At 33.3% G+C, this 21,338-nt stretch overlaps 1 protein-coding gene and 1 long non-coding RNA gene across 5 annotated transcripts in view; both read right to left on the bottom strand.

The window, feature by feature from the left end:
* Window positions 1–686: 686 nt before the first annotated feature.
* The window catches only part of LOC126737543 (organic cation transporter protein-like), a 54,621-nt gene continuing 33,969 nt past the window's right edge, over window positions 687–21,338 (bottom strand). For 3 of the 4 annotated variants that reach the window (XM_050442841.1, XM_050444293.1, XM_050443561.1), the window contains exons 3-11: window positions 18,931–19,129; window positions 16,095–16,198; window positions 14,888–15,042; window positions 10,216–10,384; window positions 9,922–10,161; window positions 9,598–9,812; window positions 9,356–9,537; window positions 9,165–9,301; window positions 687–966 (exon numbers count right to left, since the gene is read on the bottom strand). In XM_050442841.1, coding sequence (XP_050298798.1) covers window positions 828–966; window positions 9,165–9,301; window positions 9,356–9,537; window positions 9,598–9,812; window positions 9,922–10,161; window positions 10,216–10,384; window positions 14,888–15,042; window positions 16,095–16,198; window positions 18,931–19,129 — 1,540 coding nt within the window. In that variant the 3' untranslated portion in view covers window positions 687–827. Of the gene's footprint in view, window positions 967–5,132; window positions 6,501–9,164; window positions 9,302–9,355; window positions 9,538–9,597; window positions 9,813–9,921; window positions 10,162–10,215; window positions 10,385–14,887; window positions 15,043–16,094; window positions 16,199–18,930; window positions 19,130–21,338 lie in introns of those variants that run through there. The other variant, XM_050445029.1, reaches the window with a different exon arrangement.
* On the bottom strand, window positions 12,820–14,878 carry LOC126742062 (uncharacterized). The gene is made up of 2 exons (XR_007662536.1): window positions 14,121–14,878; window positions 12,820–12,895 (listed from the first exon to the last, which is right to left on the bottom strand). It is a non-coding gene; the product is annotated as an uncharacterized LOC126742062 (long non-coding RNA).

Below are 21,338 nucleotides of genomic sequence, written 5' to 3'. Positions count from 1 at the left end.
ACATCGGATACAAGCATGGAATCATTGTTCAACACAATTTCACTAAATGATTTTTGGTGCAGGGTTCGTGATGAATATCCACAATTTGGCACAGAAGCTTTGAATGTTCTTCTGCCGTTCCCAACAACGTATTTGTGTGAAACGGGATTTTCAGCATATATACAGCCACAAAAACAAAATACCGCAATAGACTGGATTCCGAACCAGACATGAGAATTCAACTTTCTTCGATCAAGCCTGACATTACCCAGTTGATGAGGAATAAAAAATAATTACATGCCTCGCATTAAATGAACTTAGTGTTATCATTTGCTTACTAACTCACTACTTACTGTATCTGTCTTTTTTTGTTTGATTTTTAATAAACAATTCACATATAACTTATTTATGTGATATAGTATAGCTTTTGCTTTTAGCTTAAAGTTTAAAATTCCGTTAAAAATTTAGTTTTTTAAAAGGGTTCCGTCACGAAAAAAGTTTGAGTAACACTGCTATAGTACTTTCATCTGTCATTATAATTTCATTATAAAAATACCTTGAAGGGTCTTTAGGCTTCCAAAAACGGGTTGGTCTGGCATATAGAAACTTAAATCTTTCCAAATGTGCCCCTATTTGCTAATTTGCTAAATAAGGATTAATAAGGTAAAACGCATGTGCAGATATTTCTGACCAAACAAAAACAACGCTTGTTTATTGTATAGAAAATGTAAAATATTTATTTGGCACTTTTTAATATCATATTATTGTAACAATTTAGTTGATTTATAGAACAAACTTAAACTGATTGCTTAAAAAATAAATAAAAAAATATTGTGCTTTGAAAAAAATTAAACAAGCTCATTTTCATTTTCCGTTTGCGCGCCCAGATGCTCCTTTTCAAGCAAATGAGAGTCATTTTCTGCTATTTTTTTTAAACTCTCTTGTTTCACTCCATTCAAGTGCTCCTGCTCTTCGGGTTTTGATTTTCTAAAAAAAAACATGTGTATCCAACAATATTATTCTTAAGTAAAATCTGTATTGTTGTGACGAATTCATAATGAGTTACTTATTTTAGAGTAAAGTGGGGCAAAAGCACGCGGCGGGTAAAAGACAGTGTTGCCAGGTCTCATGATTTATCATGAGATCTCATGATTTTGTCTAAAAATCTCATGATTTTAAAAAAAAACAAAGATTTAAAATCGTAACTCAGAATATTAGTCGTAAAAATAAAAATAAAATAAAAATAACCTAAAACTACAACTAAATGTACACATATAAATATCATAAAGCCTTAAATAATATCCGCACAGCCCTATATAAACGGGAAATACTGACGAGTATGGGGATTCCCCGAGATTCTCGGATATTTCTACGGGCTATATTTTTCACGAAGTTTTATGCATTTGCTCGTGTATTTGGTATTGTAAAGCATTATTTGTGAGTTGAAAATAATTAAAAAATATGAGTGACAGTGATTCTAGTAGTTCTAGTAGTAGTACATCCAAGAGTATATCTCTTCCAGGACCTAGCAAGAAAAGAAAGGTTTATAAGCAAAATTTTAAAAAGGAATGGAAAAATATACCGGGTTTGCAATGGATCGAGAACAGCAGAAAGGGGACAGGCTTTGCCTGGTAGGTATTTATGATATTTTAAGTTAAGGTACTTTCTGTAAAAATAAGTGCAATTTGGATTTATTGAGTACAAAATCTAAATTCACTTATAATAATGTTAAATCGAGAATTAAATGATAATATGAGTTACTGAATCGTAACTAATTAAAATTTGCTTTAATGCGGATATATATAATTTAAGGCGAACAAAACTTTTATTTTAATGGAGGTAAACGTTTTTTTTTTTAAATTTAAGGTGCGATTACTGTAAATGTGATGTTAAGGTATCTGCAGGGAAAACCCAACTAGTAAAACATTCTGAGACTGAAAAGCATGTTAAAGCTTTGCACAGAGCATCAATGGGCAAGCAAAGTCAAGTAAAAATAAGTCAAATGTTTGCAGAAAGTTCTAAAAAAATAAGCATTGAAGAAAAAGCGAAAGAAGGAATTATAAGAAGTGCGGGGTTTCTAGCCGAACATAATCTCCCTATGAATTTGATGGAGCATTTCATCGATTATCTCAATGCTGTAGGCACTGATTCAGATATTGTCAAACAAATGAAATGTAAACGAACAAAGATGTCAAGAGTTTTACAAAAAGTTACAGGCTTGTCTCAAGAATCTTGGCTACTTGGCCTAATGAGGGATAATAAATTTAGCATTATCATAGATGAGTCTACTGATAACTCGTGCACCAAACATTTATGTTTAGTTGTAAGAATGTGCATTAATTTTGACATTGAAGACAACTTTTTGGCGTTAATCCCAGTAGTAGAGACCACAGGGGCTGCACTTTATGAAATTTTAATCAACTTCCTTACCGAAAATGGTGTTCCATATAAGTCAAACTTTATTGGCTTTGCTTCAGATGGAGCGAGCAACATGGTTGGCGTTAATAATTCTGTGGTCAGTCGATTGCGAGAAAATATTCCAGGTATATTCATAATGAAATGCATATGCCATAGCTTTCATTTGTGTGCATCATATGCATGCCACAAGTTGCCTGAGGAAGTGGAACAATTTGCGAGAGAAGTAAGCTATACGCTAATAAAATAAATGTATACTTAATTAAAAAATATATTTTTTTACAGGTATATAACTATTTTTCAAATAGTCCGAAGAGAGTGGAAGAATATAAGGAATTCCAGGAATTTGCAAATGTCTCAATATCGAAGATTTTACATCCTAGCCAGACACGTTGGTTATCTCTGGAATGCGTGGTTAAAAGGCTTCTTAATCAATATGAAGCTTTGAGGTTGTATTTCGTAGATCAGGCGTCTCTTAAAATCAGTCAAGCAAATATTATTTTAGAAAAACTAAACACGCCCGAAAATAAATTATACTTATAATTTTTATCGCATGTACTACCTATTTTTAATAGCTTAAACAAATTAATGCAAAGCGAATCGCCCAAAATTCACGTTATTTATAAAGAGGTTGCTAGAACAGTTAAAACAATTTTAGATTATTATATTAAGGACGAATATCTAAATGCCAACATTGAAAATATAGATTTTAAAGACCCTAGACTTTTTTTTAAATTTAAATGACATACTTTTAACAACATAAATTTAAATGACGTACTTTTCTGCCCACATAAACTCTGCCGATCTGGAGAAAAACCGACTCGACATGGTAAAATTAAGATGTCTAGACTTTTATATTGAGAGTGTGGAGCAAATATTGTCAAGATTTCCACTTAAAAACTCTGTGTTTCAGAAATTAGAATTTCTAGATCCTGAGGTAGCTAAATCAAGAAAAATCAGGTCTATGAGTAATGTTTCTATGTTGTTTCAAAATTTAATTCCTGCTGATATGCAAGTTATTGACAATGAATGGTTGTTACTTAGAAATTATGAAATTAATTTTACCTGGAAAGTTATTTGCGATTTTTGGGGTAAAATTGCTAAGATTAAATGTGTGGAAAATACAGAATCCCGGTTTCCCAATTTAAGTAATTTTGTGTTTAATTTATTAACTTTGCCGCATTCCAGTGCTAACGTGGAGAGGGTGTTTAGTCAGATAAATTTAAACAAAACAAAACAGAGAAATCGGTTGAAAACTCCTATGATAGCTGCTATACTGCACACCAAAAGTTTAGTGGGCAGAGAAAACCGTATTTGTTCAAATTTTCCAATAGGAAAAGATTTGCTTAAAAAATTAAATAAACAAATTTATGATTCCGATGAGTCAGAATAAAATAACGGATATTTCGGATTTTTGTTTTTCAGTTATTTACTTTAAGATTATGTACGTTTGTTTACTTTAACATATAATTTTATGTTTTTATTTAAATTTGTTAATAAAAAAGTAGATATTTTGGTACTTGTATCTTTATTTCATCAAAAAAATATTTTAATAAAAATAATGTATGTTTTTTTTTTTTTAAATAAGGCTTAAAACGCCATCTCATGATTTTTTTTCCAAAACTTATGATTTTTGGTTACATTTTTCATGATTTCATTTTATTTCATCTGGCAACACTGGTAAAAGAACGCAGTGCCAATATGTCCAGCCCGAGACTAGCGTCTGCCGCCTGGAAATCACTGTGCCTCTGCAGTCAGATGTGTGGTGCTACGTTGCCGCTATTCATATTAAAATACCGGCTGCATATGTTGCGCGCCGCGCCGGCAGCTCTGAGAGATATTTTTTAAGGTGGTAATTCTAACGGGTTTGAATGAACAAAATTCGAAAGGGCGCGCCTGGGTTGGAGTGAGACTTTATTTTAGAGTTGGATCTCAAAACGGATATCGACCATGGGTTGGAGCCTCCCATCGGTTGGGTTAGTGTCTTTTGAGCCGCGTACCGGGAATATTGACTTTATTTATTTATTCTATATATATATTTATAACTTTTTTTCGTTTTCACGCAAAAAAACTTAATTTTTCCGCATTTTTTTCCTTCAAAAAATAAAAATACTATACAATGCCTCTCCTCTTTAAATTTTCTTCAAAAAACGTTTACTCTTGATTGTAAAAATATTAAATAGACCTCTAAAAGGAGTTAAGAATTGATAAAGGTACCTAGTACGATTTCAATGAACTCATAATGTAATAAAATCACATGCCATTATTTTATTCAACCATTCATGAGATAAATGTGTTGAAAATTGTGCTTGCTATGACTAGGCAACTGTGCAGGACTCTAAAGATGGTAAAAACATATTGCACTTTTCTGAATGTAACCATTAACCTTTGAATTGCTAATTTTTAGGATTCATAAACATTTTGATATTTTATTCAATAAATACCTAGGTATTTTTTTACATAGGTAAAAAACGTAAGATAAGAAAATGCGATTTGTTTATTGTTTATCTGCAAATAGATAATAGATTTAGCTGCATATTACAGACTGAAGAGCATTAACGCATTAAAATAGTAATAATGTAGGATTTGGAATTTTTAAAATATCGCTTTTGAGAAATATGTTTAAATTAGCAATTATTTCAAAAATATTTCAAATTTAGAAAGAAAATAATTTTCTAATGATCTAAACACTATCAATAGAAGGAATAAAGGCACCAATCCAAAATAAAACCATAGTATAGGTAACTAAATTTTATTAATAAAAAACAAAGAAAAAAATAAACTTATTTATGTAGCGAAGGGTTACCAGAAGTAGGACCCAATAACAGTGGCGAAGCGTGAACTTTTTTTTTGGGTAAACAAATAATAAAAATCGTTAATTAGAAAAAAATGTGTATTCGATATTATTCATTTTAATGAAATAGAGAATGAAAGCGCATGAAATATTAACTCAAAGAGAAAAATTATGTAGTGATATAAAAAAGAAAAAAATAATTACTACTAGCATAAAAAGATAGATAAATAAAAATAAATACTACTTTTAAAAAAACACAACATAGGTATGACTATAACTTATAAATCCATAATATCCATTATTTTAAAATTAATTAAAGACAAATAAAAACACAACTAAAATACAATTGCCAATATCGAACAGTCGTTCATAAATAAGAACTAAAAAAACCTGTAAGATGTATTGCGGCTGACCAGATCAAGCGTGTTAATAAACAATAACCCTCAACAGCATAATAAAATAGCTGGTCGACTTCGATAGACAAAAGCTCGAATGTCTTTCCCGCGAGTAAATTTTGCATACGTAATAGGCTGAATGCTGATGCGGCCGGACCTCTGCCACCTGCTTGATGCGTATATGGTTCGATTAATTGCTCTAAATTTCGGAAGATAAATATCAATGTGTCTTTCTGGGGCACGTATACAATAATTGGGTGTCAGCCCTGCATTTTTATTTTAATTGGTGCGTCAGGCGGGGCGCGCCTTAGATATTATCGATAGATAGATATTATAGCCGTTTAGATACTATATAAAGGAGCGACTACGTTTTGTGTTAATTTCTTTTTAATTCTAATTCAACAATTACATGAAATAATAACGAAATAAATTAATGACAAATAACTGGATAATTTTGGGTAGACAGTGTCTACCTTGTCTACTCGTACGCTTCGCCACTGCCCAATAAGGAAATGAAACCAATTTCTTACAAAAAAAATGCCGACGTTTCGACCTTATCCTTATATTTAGATCATCTTCAAGTGTGGCTGGAAATAACACAATACATGCATAATGTAAATGGATATACATTTAAACCAATCACTTAGCTAATGATATTTGTTTATATTAAAATAAACAAGTAAATACAAAATTGCTAAACATTGAGCCTGCGAGACTGCGAGCGAGCACATAACGGCTCACCCAGAATGCGTTTTAATCATAAAATATGATATGTTTGATGAAAGCGGCAACATTGACTATGCTCTGCCGCGAGAGCGAGCGCCGGCGGCACAAGGAACGGTGGTTCCGCAGACGCTAGTCAGCCCGAGTGCATGTACGATCAGTGTGTCTCCACGCGATTTAAGGGTCAGATGTCGCTACAATGTAAAGTGTACCAGTTTAGTTTTTCGGCTTTACAGGAAGGAGAAAATGAGGTAAGTTTATTTTTTGCTATTTTGATGTTATTTTTCGTGCATACAGATTCTTGTATTATGCTTTTATAGTGCGAATTACGATAACAACGTTTATTTGTTATAAAAGCCCAATCGTAATCTCAAATATATTCACCTGTTGTGAGTCGTGCTTGTGTCGATTTACACTGAAAAAAATAAATAAGAAATAAAAAAGTGCATGTGGGGCAAAAGTTCGCGCGTACTTTGTAACGACCCCATGAATTTTTGTAACCCATTTTCTGGTTTTTAGGGACTACAAAAGAAAATGAGAGCGCACGCCCATCACGCCACAAATTCTTAATCAAGCTAAGGAGCTGATCCAAAATGGTTTATCCAAGCGCCAAGCTGCTTCGCAATTAGAAATTTCAGAAGGTGGCCTAAGAAAGCGACTAAAAGTGGATTGTGGGATTCAGCAGTTAGGTCGATTTAAAAAGGTATTTACGATAGAACTTGATAATGAACTCGCAGAACACGCAAAAACCATGGAAAAAATATTCTATGGCCTAACTTTTAAAAGCTTGCGACAAATAGCTTTTCAGTTTGCTAAAGCTAACAACATAAATCATCCTTTTTCTCGTGAAAAACAGATGGCTGGGAAGGATTGGGCCTACAGTTTTCTTGAAAGGCACCGTTTGTCTCTAAGAACACCATCAAAGACCAGTGTAGCCAGAATGATGGGCTTTAATAAAGTACAACTGGACAGGTACTTTTCAAACCAAGTTCTCTGGGAGAAGCACCAATTTGGGGTTTCCAGAATGTTTAACATGGATGAAAGTGGTCTGTCAACGGTTCCTAATAAAACGCCCAAAGTCGTTTCGGAAAAAGGCAAAAAATTAATCGGCAAAGTCTCTTCTGCTGATCGAAGACAAACTGTCACTGTTGTGTGCTGCATGTCGGTATCTGGAGCTTATGTTCCTCCAGCTATAATATTTCCGCGAAAAAGACGTAAACAAGAACTTCTTAATGGCGCCCCTCCAGACTCTCTGCTATTGACATCAGATTCTGGATATATTAATGGACCCCTATTTTTGGAGTGGCTGGAGCATTTTACAAAACACGTAAAGCCATCAGAAGAGAACCCGGTCCTTCTCATTCTAGACAATCATTCCTCTCATTTGTATCTAGATGCCGTTTTGTTTGCCCGCAATCACAATATTCATATGTTGTCTTTGCCGCCACACAGTAGCCAAAAAACACAACCGCTGGATAGATGTTTTTTTAAGCCTTTAAAAGACAAGTTTGCTGAAGCATGTGAGCGGTATTTAATAAGTAATCCTGGGAAAGTGGTTACACAATTTCAGATATCTTCACTGTTTGCAAAGGCATACCAAACTGTGGGTACCATGGGAAAAGCAATTAACGGCTTTAAAAAATGTGGAATCGTACTTTACAATCCTGATGTATTTACCGACGAAGACTCCTTACCATCAATTGTTACTGACCAACAATCCATACCGCAGGAAAATTTACCTCAACCAGAAGATTCTGTCCTTCAGCCTTCTACATCTCAGAATACTTCAAATAATTTACTACAATTTTTAATTGAATTCCGACAATCAGAGATTAATGATCAGTCACCTCAGCCGTAACCGTCTACATCAAAAGTTGTTCCAGAGCCTATTCAAAAACCATCTGCAGTTACTGATTTACAGCCATCTACATCAACCAACGCTGATGTACTGGCAACAATAGCATCTGAAAAACCATGGAATGACAAAAAACATATTCGCCCCTCCGATATTTTGCCTATTCCTAAAAAAAAAGCAAAAGAAATGTCTTTGAAACCAAAACACAAACAGGGCCTAAAAACAAAAAAATAAAAACTTCGTTTGAAAAAAAATATGAAATTAGAGAAACTCTAAAAAGCGCTAAAACAGAAGATGTCATTTGTCCTGGTTGTGAGGAATCATTTCACTCCCAACGATGATTGGGTTCAGTGCAATTATTGCCAGGAATGGTGGCATGAAGATTGTTCTCCTTATGAAGGCGTTGGTGTATTTAAATGTGACCATTGTGTTTAAGCCAAAGTTTTAAGTCGTTGCTATTAGCAAGTTCTAATGTTTCATTATTTTTTGTTATTATTTGTTCAGGAGTTATTTAGTTTAAGTTGTTTTCTATTAGCTATAAGTTCGTATGTTGTGAAATATTTTTTTAGTTTTTGTTAAATGCAATGTTAAATTGACAATAAAAAGAAGTTTCATTTTAAAAACAAGGTGCGTACTTATGCCCCACGGCATGCGTGCTTTTGCCCCCCTACTGGGGCAAAAGAACGCAATTGACATTTTGTCATATTTTTTTTAATAACTTTAAAACCATTTACATTTAAATTTTTTCCATCAGATATTTTATAGTGCTGACTTGAAGCTTTCATCCATTTGTGTTTTTTTATTTTTTTTTAATTAAGGTGGAAACTAGGGGAGTTTAAACATTAACTGCATGCTTTTGCCCCACTTTACTCTATTGGGTATTACGTCACTTATAGCAAAAATCAATTTAGAAATTTTTCTCTCACACGCTCAAAAATTGAAAAGAAGAAGCAATAAAAATCTTTTTTGCAATAAAAATCAAATGATTACTTTCTTAACTTACTTTCCAAAAGATTCACCTTCCTCAAATGTCTCGGGAAGTTTTCTATTTAAAGTCTCAGGTAAACATAGAGACATTATGCCTCCTATAAAGGCCAAAGACCCGAAAATTAGTAAGGGTAAGGGTTGCCATAAATGAGACTAAAATAAGAAAAACTATATATTTTTTTAAATTGAGAATGCAATCAAACTTACTGCAATATTGACATAGGGTGCCGAAACGGATCCTATCCTAGCGCAAGTAGATCCAGCTCCTAAACCAGCGTTTCTAATCACTGTTGGAAACTGTTCGGTCGAAAATATATATACAGCACCGTAGCTGGCCGTGATAGCTAATTTGCCTATCATCGCTAACGTTACAGTAAGCCACTCCAAATCTAACAAAATAAAATCACACATAATGTTTGTGCATCGCTTATTCTCCGTAATTTACTTACCACTTGGCACAACCATAGTCAAAAGTAATGCTATGCCAGCCACGATCATACACCCGCACATAATGTTCTTTCTTCCCCACTTATTTAGGGTTAAAATTAAAAAGGCATAGGCGGGCAACTCTACAGCACCTGAAAGAACGAAATTTAAATAGGGATTGCCAGCTAAATTATTGCTGTTCCATGACAGGCCGTAGTAAGTGATGTTATTTGCAAACCTAGAAAAATGTGCGAGGTTAGTTCTACGGAAAACAAGTTGAACGTCTTACCACTTTGAGGTAAGTACGCAAGAGCAAGTAGATTTCTGAAACGGTAATAAGTTCTTACCAATCAAAAAATATTATTAACGATCTCTTTCTCAAGTTGGGATATTTAAACAGATCAAATACACCGTGCTTTTCTCCGTTGCTGACATTAGGTTTCACTTCACGTTCCGGGGTTAGCAATTCGTCCAGGGTTTTATCAGATATGGTGACCCCATTGCATTTTGCCGCATGTTGAATATTTTTTTTAGCTTCTTCTAGCTTATTGTTGCTCACCAGCCATCTAGCTGACTCGGGAATCAGCCTAAAAATGATCTGGTTGTATCTCACATATTTTGGTAAAAAATTAACAGCTTACCACCAATAGCACATGAAAATTAGCCCAGGAATTGTAAGGCTAAGCTGAAGTGTTCTCCAATTTGTTATATATATCGCAAACACTGCGGTAAGCATGTACCCTACCGAAAAAAACATGTGGCACACTGTACCCGCGATCATTCTTTTTGACGCTCCAACCATTTCTAGGCCTGTAGAAATTAAAAGTATGGTATGATTAGTAAGGAGTACAAGGAGATCTATTAAATAAAAATCCTACAATATATAAAAAACGGTAAACTTGACAACATTGCCGCATAAGCAAGACATAAAGCCGAGTTTACATTGGTATAGTTAGTTGTACCAGTTACTTGTACAAGTATATCCAGGACAGTTCACATTCGCTAGTAGGTGTTTACACATAAAAGTAATTATTCGCTAGCCAGTTCCCAACGTGCAGTAGATGAGATGACTCCTTTTCATTGCCGGCGTCATGCTTTGGGCATTTCAAAATTAATAATTAAAAATCGCGTTAAAAGAATAATGTTGAAAATATCGAGCATTTTAATTGAAGAAACTATTAGTTTGATTGAAGAAGAAGAATGTCGTCCGAAAAGGATATGGGTTCGAAGGTGGATAAATAGAAGAGGTACAAGAGGTGCATCCGCTCTTCTTTTAAAAGAATTTCGTATGGAAGATCCTGAAGAATATAGATTATGCCTTCGGTTGACACCGAGTAAATGTAATGACTTGCTGAATATGGTTTTGCGTAGAATTCAAAGAAACAATACACTTTTAAGAGACGCTTTACCAGCACATGTTAAATTAGAAGTTACCCTTAATTTTTTGGTAACTGGAAATAGCTATAGAACCCTTCAACATTTTTTTCGAGTTCCAAAGACGTCAATATCGAAGTTTGTACCAGAAGTTTGCGACGCATTTTATGATGCACTGAATAAGTATATAAATATTCACACTCGTATTCCCGATAAAGTTCCACAAATTTCACGGTTTCCCCCTCGCACCACTTAATTTTAATACCAAATAAAAATTAAGAAAATTACCTACCGCACTGATCTCACTTTTTCACTTGCCAAAGCGCGTCCAGACCCGTCTACACTCGACTAGTTACTAAACTACTTGCCTGGCTAGTGCGAAATGTGGTGAAAGTGGAAGGCTAGTAAGCAAGTAAATAGATGGGCTGGCTATTCACTTGCCTGTCCTGGCTACTTGCACAAGTACTTGTACAAGTACTTGCCTGATAAGTTGACATTGGGTTAAGGGGGATTTACACGGTTTCAGTAGCTTGAACAAGTACTAAAGCCAGTAACTAAAATACATTTTTATTTGTTCAAGTGGCTGTCTACACGCATTTTAGTGTTTTGGAGGTAGTAGTAATATTTAGCGTTCAAAGAGTTTACCACTTTTAAAATGGCAGCAAGTACAGTTGTTAGATTATCTATTCAAAAATGCATTTTGAGTATCTGTGGAGAATTATCTAATATTTTATCAAAAGAAATTAACAAAGAAAAGCGTTGTTGGGTTCGACAATGGATATCTCGTAGAGAAACACACGGCCGGTCTTCCACATTATTGGTCGAACTGGCCAAGGAAGATCCAGAAGAATATCGAAACTATATGCGGATGACAAAATTACAATTCACTGAATTACTTTCCAAAATAAAGCCTATGATTTCCAAACAAGATACCGTAATGAGATCTGCTCTTTCAGCAAAAATTAAATTGGAAATTACACTATCATACCTGGCAACAGGAAACAGTTACAGAAGTTTACAGAGACTTTTTCGAGTGTCTAGGCCTGCAATCTCCAAATTTGTACCTGAAATATGCAAAGCTATTTACATAGCTCTTGAGGAATACATCAAGGTAAGCTTAAAATGTTTCACTTAAAATATTATGAAAACATACATAAAATATTATACAAACCTTAATTTATTTTTTATTTAAAATTAACTTCAAAACAAAAGCTAAATAAAAAATACTCTACTTATTGATAAATTTATCATCAAACCTTCACCTAATAATAATTATTAGTTTGTATAATATTTGTGGCTAACAAACTAGAAAGTGTAATAACACCAACACAAACTAAAGTATGTACCACTATAATGTTTAGATATTTGAAAGGGCATCCCGGAGCGCCTCACTTAAAATATTATTTTGACTGCTCCCTGAGCTGTTCAAATCTTTATGCAATTCTGTATTATATTCCGATGGTACATCTGAATAATTGGTATATGCAGATGATTGTACTGATGAAGAAGTGTAACCGTCAGGTGACTGCATAGGTGTGGCAACGTACTTTGAAGCATGTGATGCAGGTAGTCTTTCTGATCCTCTCTCGTTAATCCCTCGGTACTCTCTCGAATTATAGATGATGTTGTCTTTCTCTTGTAAATCTTGTACTTTAAATGAGGTAAGCACGGATTGTATTTGTTTTTGGACCCTTATAGCTGATATGGGCGGCTTTAATCCCATTAGCTGAGCCGCAACACTCAACAACGATAACGATAAATCCAAAACGATATATTCATTCTCTGCTTCCGGCACTTTTACTGTGGTGTCGCTTATGTTTTTTAATTCCTGAACAATTGTGGAAACCTCTGTAAGTTTGGAAGACATCGGTGTGGCGGCGGTACGGACACCACTGATACTTCTTCCACTTGTGTGTCATTGTCATCGGGCATTTCTTCAGAGTGGACCTGAAAACCAAAATTAGGAAAATGTATACACTAAAGGACAAAAAAAAACGCATCACCTATAAAATTATATATTTTTTAAATTAATTTTCTACATGTAAATAATCATCATTATTAACAAAATATTATTTGTAAAAATTAAATTCCATCCAATAAAATTTAATCAATTATTGTCCTTTACCCCTTAAACTCCTTAAAAGTAGTGAAAAATGTATTTAAAAAATATACAATTTTGGTAGGTGATGCGTTTTTTTTTGTCATATAGTATATTTACTATATACGACAAACGCCATGACGGTTTTTAATATTAATTTTTTTTCAGGTGCTAGATTCAGAGATGGAATGGAGAGTTATAGAACGAGGCTTTCGTCAACAATGGAACTTTCCTAGTTATTATGGCGCTATAGACGGAAAGCACGTTGTTTTTCGCGCACCAAGTCACTGTGGAAGAGAATTTTTTAATTATAAGGGTACAAACAGTATTATTTTATTAGCAGTTGTTGATCATAATTACTGTTTCCGCTACATTAATGTCGGATCTACTGGACTACAGTCAGATGGGGGGGTTTTTTCATCAATCTTCTATATTGGAAGCAATAGAGCATGGTTTATTACCCGATGATGGGTGCTTGGTTGGCGATGATGCATTTCCATTGAAAACTTACCTATTAAAGCCTTATAAAGGAACACTTACGAAGGAACAAAAAAATTTCAATTACCGCCTCTCGAGAGCAAGACCGATTGTGGAAAATTCGTTTGGAATAATGGTTAGCAGATTTCGAATTTTTGAGAAACCTATCGCATGCTCTCCAGAAACTGCTAACAAAATTATTAAAGTTTGTTGTGCATTACATAACTGGCTTAGAACGACTTCAAGTACTTACTACACACCGAAAGGAAGCTTTGATGAAGAAGATTTTGATACTGGTAAAATAATACCAGGTGCTTGGAGACGAGATGTAAAACAAAAATTTACTTCGATAAGATTTACCGGAAGTAACCATTTGTCCAGAATAGCACGAGAAAAACCTGATAAATTTTGTCAATATTTTATGACGGAAGGAGCTGTATCCTGGCAAGACCGTATGGTATTTTAAATAAACTACTATATCTATACCTACTATTAATAATAATTACTATTATTATTCTTATTATTATTAATAATATGATATAATTATATTAATTAATCTTAATTAGTAAAACTTTAATATATTATGTCAGTACTTACAGTGTTTAAATTATCTTGAGTGGGCCTTTTATTGTCTTCTAAATTGTTCAAGAAACTGTCCATTTCAATGAACCATTTTACATTTGGCACATAAATACTGTCTAAGCCAGCTCCCGATTTTTTAGAATCTTTAATTTTTTTCTTCTCCTGAGAATAAGTGGATCTCAATGCTTTTATTTTGTTTTTTATTTCGTTCACCCCAAACCTTTAATGTCCATTATCTTGTATCATTTTAAGCGCCGCATCTCTTGCTTGCTTGTGTTTGTAAAGTGACATTTTTGTGTTTTAGAGACACGATTGGTCTCTATATTCTTGCACAAATTGAACAGTTGTTTCTTCAGACTAACGAGACGACATTGCAACGTGATGTACGGCGCTGCTATTCAAAATTAAAACCCTACTAATATACTTTACTAAAATGGGCTAAACGATCCTGTCTAGACGCGTCCAGTTCACTTGAGCGAGTCGAGAAACAAGAGTGGGGGAAGCCACTTGCTCTAGTAAATAGGACCTGCTTCTATTCTCTTGACTAAACTACTGACTAAAAAGCTTACTTGCTCAAGTACTAAGTCATGGTGTCTACATAGTTCCATTAGTTAAATTTTAGTTTCTGGCTTTAGTACTTGTTCCAGCTACTGGAGCCGTGTAAATCCCCCTTTAGTTGTTGTCTTACAAGCTACTGGTACAAGTAACTAACCCGTTTACTATACCAATGTAAACTCGGCTTAAGAATACGGATGATATTAAGAATGCCTTAAATATCTTACCGATTACGTATGCCACCAAGAAGACTCCAGAGGTAGTAGCGCCTACCACAGCTCTGGCAACGGTAAAACTCCAAAAGTCAGGTGCTATGGCCGCAAGAATACCGAATACGACCTGGATAACTAACGACAGAAAAAACGTCTTTTTTCTACCCCACCTGGAACAGCCTTATTGTTTTATTATTATTATTATGCAATAACCTCAAAAAACAGTTAATTTACATACATGGCATAAGGATACAACTATGTTATTTTACTAAAAATGTATGAGGAAAAATAATTGGCACTTCTTGGAAAATGTAAGAACATTGGCAACGTTGCATTTAGTTCGTTACCCAGCCCGCTTGACGTTCGCTCGCAATGAATAACATAAAAGAACGTCAAAGCATGAGGTTTCAAAGTTTGACAGTGACGTATGACTGAAATCGTTGGTGTAGGCTAAATATACAGGGTGTGCCGAATTGTAATGTCTAAAATCGTATTTTGTGTTCAGAATAAGTCCTAATTTGCTTTATTAACATATCGAGAAACGCTTCCTTTTCCAAATACAGCGTGTTAAAGTTTTATGAAAAAAATGTGTTTTATTCATAACTTTGTTACTACTTTAGATATTTCTATGAAATTTGGTACACGCCTTTGGAGTAACAAAAATCATTTTTTGATCTTTGATCTAAAGTAAAGATCAGGAGAAAAAATTATCAGTAGCGTCCGTAAGTGATTTTTAATTGAATATTCTTGAACAAAAATTTTCAAAAAAAATATTTATAAAATCTTAAAGTTACATACAATGAGGTAAGAGACAGAATTAACCATATTAAGAACAGGTTTAGTCAAGATATTTATGGAGTAAATTAAGACTATATTAAACTGTAAAAAAATATATTACTATTCCGTTTACCAAATAAATATTTGTTTGAGAAACAGTGTTTCCAAATTTTCCTAAGGATGCGTGGGTAAAACCAATTTACAAAAAGGGGATGTATTTTTTAATCCAAAAATTACAAAAAACACTTATTTTTTTCTTAAAACTTTAACACACTATATTTCGAAAACGGAGTCTTTCTCGATATATGCTTACAAAGAAAATTAAAACATATTCTAAACAGATGCGCTATTGAAGTTTAGACACCCAATAAAATACTTTTTATATATAAATTAACCATCCTGTATGTATAATTATTGCATTCTTGAGGTTGCACTAAGGTTGTACCTGTCTGAAAGTTCCCCGAATCCTATAGATCCAAACATAACTCCAAACATAAATAATGAATTTCCTACGGCTATTAAATATGCTCTATCACAGGTTAACCGCCACTAAAAAAAAGGAAAAAGTAAATAAAAGCTAATACAGAAGGATTATACAGGATGTTTTCAAAGTTGAGTCATTTATTTTAATACCTTGTGGAACTGGTCAAAAGAAGTAAGTATTTATATCAAAAATCACCTATACAAAAGCTGCATAAAAAGAGAGTTACTAGACATTATTAAAATTTATTATTAAGTAATTATTTGTGTAAAATGATTTTTTATGAATGGGAAATTTGCCGAAAATTCCCATGAATAAAAAAAAGGGGATTCTACACACATGTAACATACAAAAATTGGTCTACTACCGAAGAAAACATGAAAAAAAAATCAAAAATACCAAATTACTTTACGCACTAAGACGTAAAAAAAAAAAGGCAAAAATTTTTTTTGACAAATTGTAACGTAAACGTCAAATTACTACAAAAAAATACTTTTTTAGACACTAGTGCGTAAAAATAGTAAAACTTTATAAATCCTGGAAAGTGTGTAAAGTGAGTACTTATTTACGCACGTTAATAGACGCTTTAATAAATTTGAGAATGAAATCCTGGTGACCACAAATTAAATAACAAGAATTTTGAATGCCCATTTGAAGTACTTCCCGAGTTTTCACTACTCCATCATGCTACCAATCCTTTCAAATAGCCCCACAGAAAAAATCGCAAGGAATTAAATCTAGGGAGCAAGGAGGCCAAGAAATATCAATATGAAGATATAAAAAATGTGTGGTTTCCTTCTTTTAAATAGGTATCCTATGTCCGAAGTCTAGTAACTAAATTTACAAACATGGGTGGGGTCGGATGATTTCTTAAAGAAAACCTCTCCACATACAAACTGCATGGGATTACATTCAGAGTCAAAAGGAAAATTTTGGATTTATATTGAAGTTAGATAACTTGGAACAAAATTCAAGGTGTAATCAGCTTAGACTTTATAGACTAGAGAAATCCAATGCATACTCACATATACGTTTCCAGAGTTTTGGAAAATTACAAAGGTTTTCCCACTACCAAATACTAAAAATGAACCAATGGATTATAATGAATTACGGCCTATATCAATCCTATCACCTTGTTCAAAAATATTTGAAAGAATTTTAGCTGCCAGATTAATAGAACACTTAAATGCATACGATATGCTCCCATTACGTCAATCAGGATTCAATCAGTTGTACAGCATTATTAGATGGCACTGATTCGATCATGATAAGTCTGGATGCTGGAAATTCTTGTGTTCTTAGACTATTAGATTACACAGAAGCTTTTGATAGGATAAATTATAAACTACTTTTTGCAATATTACACTATATTGGACTTTTTGAAGATGCTGTTAATCTAATCAAAAGTTATTTATCTGAAAGAGTTCAATATGTGCAAACAGATAAAGGCTGCTCGGACAAAGGTTCTCTCTACTGTGGCGCCCCCAGGATTCCGGGCTTTCATCATTGTATTTATACTTGTGGCATTACACATGCAGTTTAACACAGTACAGATTTTAGCTTTGTTGCTGATGAACAGTTACTCTACACCAACATACAAAATAATGTAGCACAAGCACAGTTACACATTAACGAAGACTTAAACAGCTTAGTAAAAATCTCAGAACAACATCATTTAAGACCCACAAAAACTAAGCTATTCATTTTTGGGAACCATAAAATCGATATAGAAAACCAACTTAAACTAAAATTAAATAATTCACAATTATGCTGTGTTCAAAAAGCAAGAAACCTGGGAGTTATATTAGACACTGAATTAAGATTCACCGACCATGTTTCTTGATTTGTGCAAAAGGCCTATGCCAATCTAAAATTACTGTATCCGCATAGGCATGCATTAGATGAATTAGATCAGGAACTAAAATTAACTTTAACAGACGCACTATTGAGCCACTTTAATTATTTATGATTATATATATTTATGATTCCTGTTTGACCAAGCAAGATAAAGAGAGAGAGTGCAGCGAGTTCAGAGGGCCTGTTTGAGGTTTGTATATGGTATAAGAAAATTCGACCCAGTTATTCACAAATTAAAACCTTCGCAAACTTCACTCAGTGGTCGTTTTGTTTCATGCTTTACCAAAAAATTAAATTTAGATCCGACGTGCATATCTCGTATAATATTTACATGCTATATACAATAATATAGCATTTGATTTAAAAAGGTTAAAACCAGCATCATTTAAATACCGTTATAAAAAAAACTTGCTACTAGTAATAAATTCATAAACCAAATCTAAATTAAAAGTACCAAGTACAATTTACAACAGGGTTTATAATTTTTTTATAAGGTTGCTTTCATCCCGTCCCAGTCTCAGTTGTGTTTCATAGCGGAATGTTTTTTTTTCTGTTGAATCAAAAATTGTATAAGTATGCAAATTATATCATTAACATGCTATAGCGTCGGATAAGAATTTTATTTCTTTATTGCTTTGTATTTTATAGATATACATTAAAGCCATAGGGAGTATATTTATTGTCAGTTACCATACACTCCTTTTTGTGGTAATAACTACAATTAAGTATTCCTTTGTACTGTCAAATAAACCAATTTATTATTATTATTCTTTTTCCAAATTTTTAATGTTATATTATTTCTTTTATTATGCAAATTTTATATAGGTGATTTTTGATAAATCTACTTCTTTGGATAACAGCGGTTAACCGAGTTCTACCAGCAGTTAAAATAAATAAATCAACTTTGAAAACACCCCGTATAGCCTGAAAATTTGTTTTCTACCTCAATAACCGACGTGTAACCATAAGTCTCATGATCAAATATGAAATCCTCGCAAGACTGGGGGTTCCGCGAATCATTGTAATAAAACTGACAAGAGGAATACTCGTTTTTTGTGCTGTTCTTGTACGGGTACCACTTTTGGAGTTCACTGGGCTCTAAGTGGTAAGTTGCATTAGAAGCTTCATAGGGAAGCATGCACCTGAAAAAAATCCTACATCAAGCTTGTGTACAGTAAGTTTCTAAATTTGCAAGCTCCTCCTTCCCTTATAATTTAATATGCGAATTTAAATTTAAATTAGTTTATGTTGACAAAATATTAACCTAAGAAAGAAAGAAAGAAAGAAAGAAAGAAAGAAAATGTGCTATATTACGTAAGAATAATCTTGTGTACAAGCATCCTACAAGCTAAAAAAACAAAACACAAATACAATTTCAAAAATTGACAGAACAATGAACAAAATTAAACACAAGAAGACAAAACTTTTTGAACATACTTAAATTAAAGATAACTAAATAAAACAATCAATTACTAAATAAAGGTAAACTTGTTGACAAAACTAGAGAAGAAAAAAGGAAAAAAGAAAACTTTCCAACATGTCCAAGGTTAAAACCTATCATTAAAAAAGTCATCCAGGTTATAATATGCCTTAGCCAATAAAAGCGACTTTAATTCTCTTTTAAATTTCTTAACATCCGATATATGTCTAACACACAGAGGAACATGATTGTAAATTTTTTTCTTATGTAAATTAATGAGTTTTTGGTAAGGGAAGACGTAGGAATAGGTAGGGGAACATCATTTACACGACGAGTTAAATGGCCAGTGTCAGAGGGTAGTTTGGAAATTTTGTGAATAAAAGCAGCTGTTTCTAAGATAAAGAGTTAGGATTTTTTCAGAAATGAAGAGGGGTTTGCAAGAATCTCTTAACTTAGCAGAACACAGGTATCTAACTGCTTTTTTTTGAATAACAAAGATAATGTTAAGTAGCCCCTTATTGGTTAAACCTCAAAAAGGCAAGCCATACCGAATATGAGATTCAATAAGTGAAAAGTACACTAAACGTGCAACCACCCCTCCCAGCTCTTGTTTTGCCATTCTTACTGCGAAACATCCAGAAGATAATTTCCCAGCTAAATGTAAAATATGATCTTCAAACCGAAGGCGACCATCAATGGTAATTCCTAGGAACTTGCAGCACTCTTTAATCTGCAAGAGGGAATTTTCGTCAAACATCAGACCCTGAACATCGCACTTAAACCCCATAATAGACGTCTTTCTTACATTAAACACGAGCCTGTTGGAAGCACACCACCCTGATAAAATCTGAAGGTCTTCAAGGATACAAGTCTTAATATAATCAGAATTTTTATGGCTCCATAGTATGGTGGTATCATCAGCAAACTGAACCACCTTGCCCTGCAGTTTCAAGGAACTGTAGCATCCATGATATCCGACAACACTGTCACGTACAGAAGGCGGATAGGTTATAAGTGTGGATTGAGTAACAACGAACACGTTTTTGTAAAGTTCAAACATTAAAAGGCAGTTTTTGTTAAATTTACACCTGTTGTATTAATTTAAACAATGAACAAATACGAACAACAACAATAACCAACATAAATAGTACAGGAACCTACGAAATATTAACCTACTTACTTCCATAGGTGGATAGGTTAATATTTTGTGGTTCATGTTAGATCCTAGATCGTAGACGCTAGTCAATGCTAGTCAATTTCATGTGTGAAGCTAGCGTCCGATCGATATCCAGCAACCAAAATCGAGAACGCAGCATATGCCGGTTGCCAGCGACCAATTTATAGTCCGCGCTCCCTGTTATTTAATCAATATAATGCCCGTATCTCCTGAAATTCCCAAGGGATTTTAATAATTTTTTGTCCAGATATTAACAATGAATACCTAAATCGACTGACGATGGTCTCAAGCCTCTACAAACTAAGGTTTTGTTGTGAAAATTAATTAAAAAGTCAAATGGTAAAAAATGAAAAAGGCTCTAACTCCCAAAATTCCCAAAGGATTTGGATAAAACTTTTTTTTATAAAAGATAATAAATATCTAAATTGATTTTAGATGGTTGCAAACCTCTACAAACGAAAGTTTTTTGGTAAAAAATTATTAAAATGTTAGATGTAGAGAAATATAAACGACTATAACTCCCAAAGGATTCAAATGAAACTTTTTTATACAACTAATAATAAATATCTAAATCGATTTGACATGGTTGCAAACCTCTACAAACGAAAGTTTTTTGGTAAAAAATTATTGAATTGTTAGATGTATTAAAAAAAACTTAAAGGCTATAACTTCCAAAACTCCCACAGGATTTAAATAAAACTTTTTTTTAATATTATTAATAATAAACATTTTAAGTGATGAAATTTAAGAAATG

Source organism: Anthonomus grandis, chromosome 1 (assembly GCF_022605725.1).
Source record: "Anthonomus grandis grandis chromosome 1, icAntGran1.3, whole genome shotgun sequence".
Lineage (NCBI taxonomy): Eukaryota > Metazoa > Arthropoda > Insecta > Coleoptera > Curculionidae > Anthonomus > Anthonomus grandis.
Note: the sequence above shows the minus strand (reverse complement) of the source record. Positions and strands in the feature narration are given on the sequence as shown.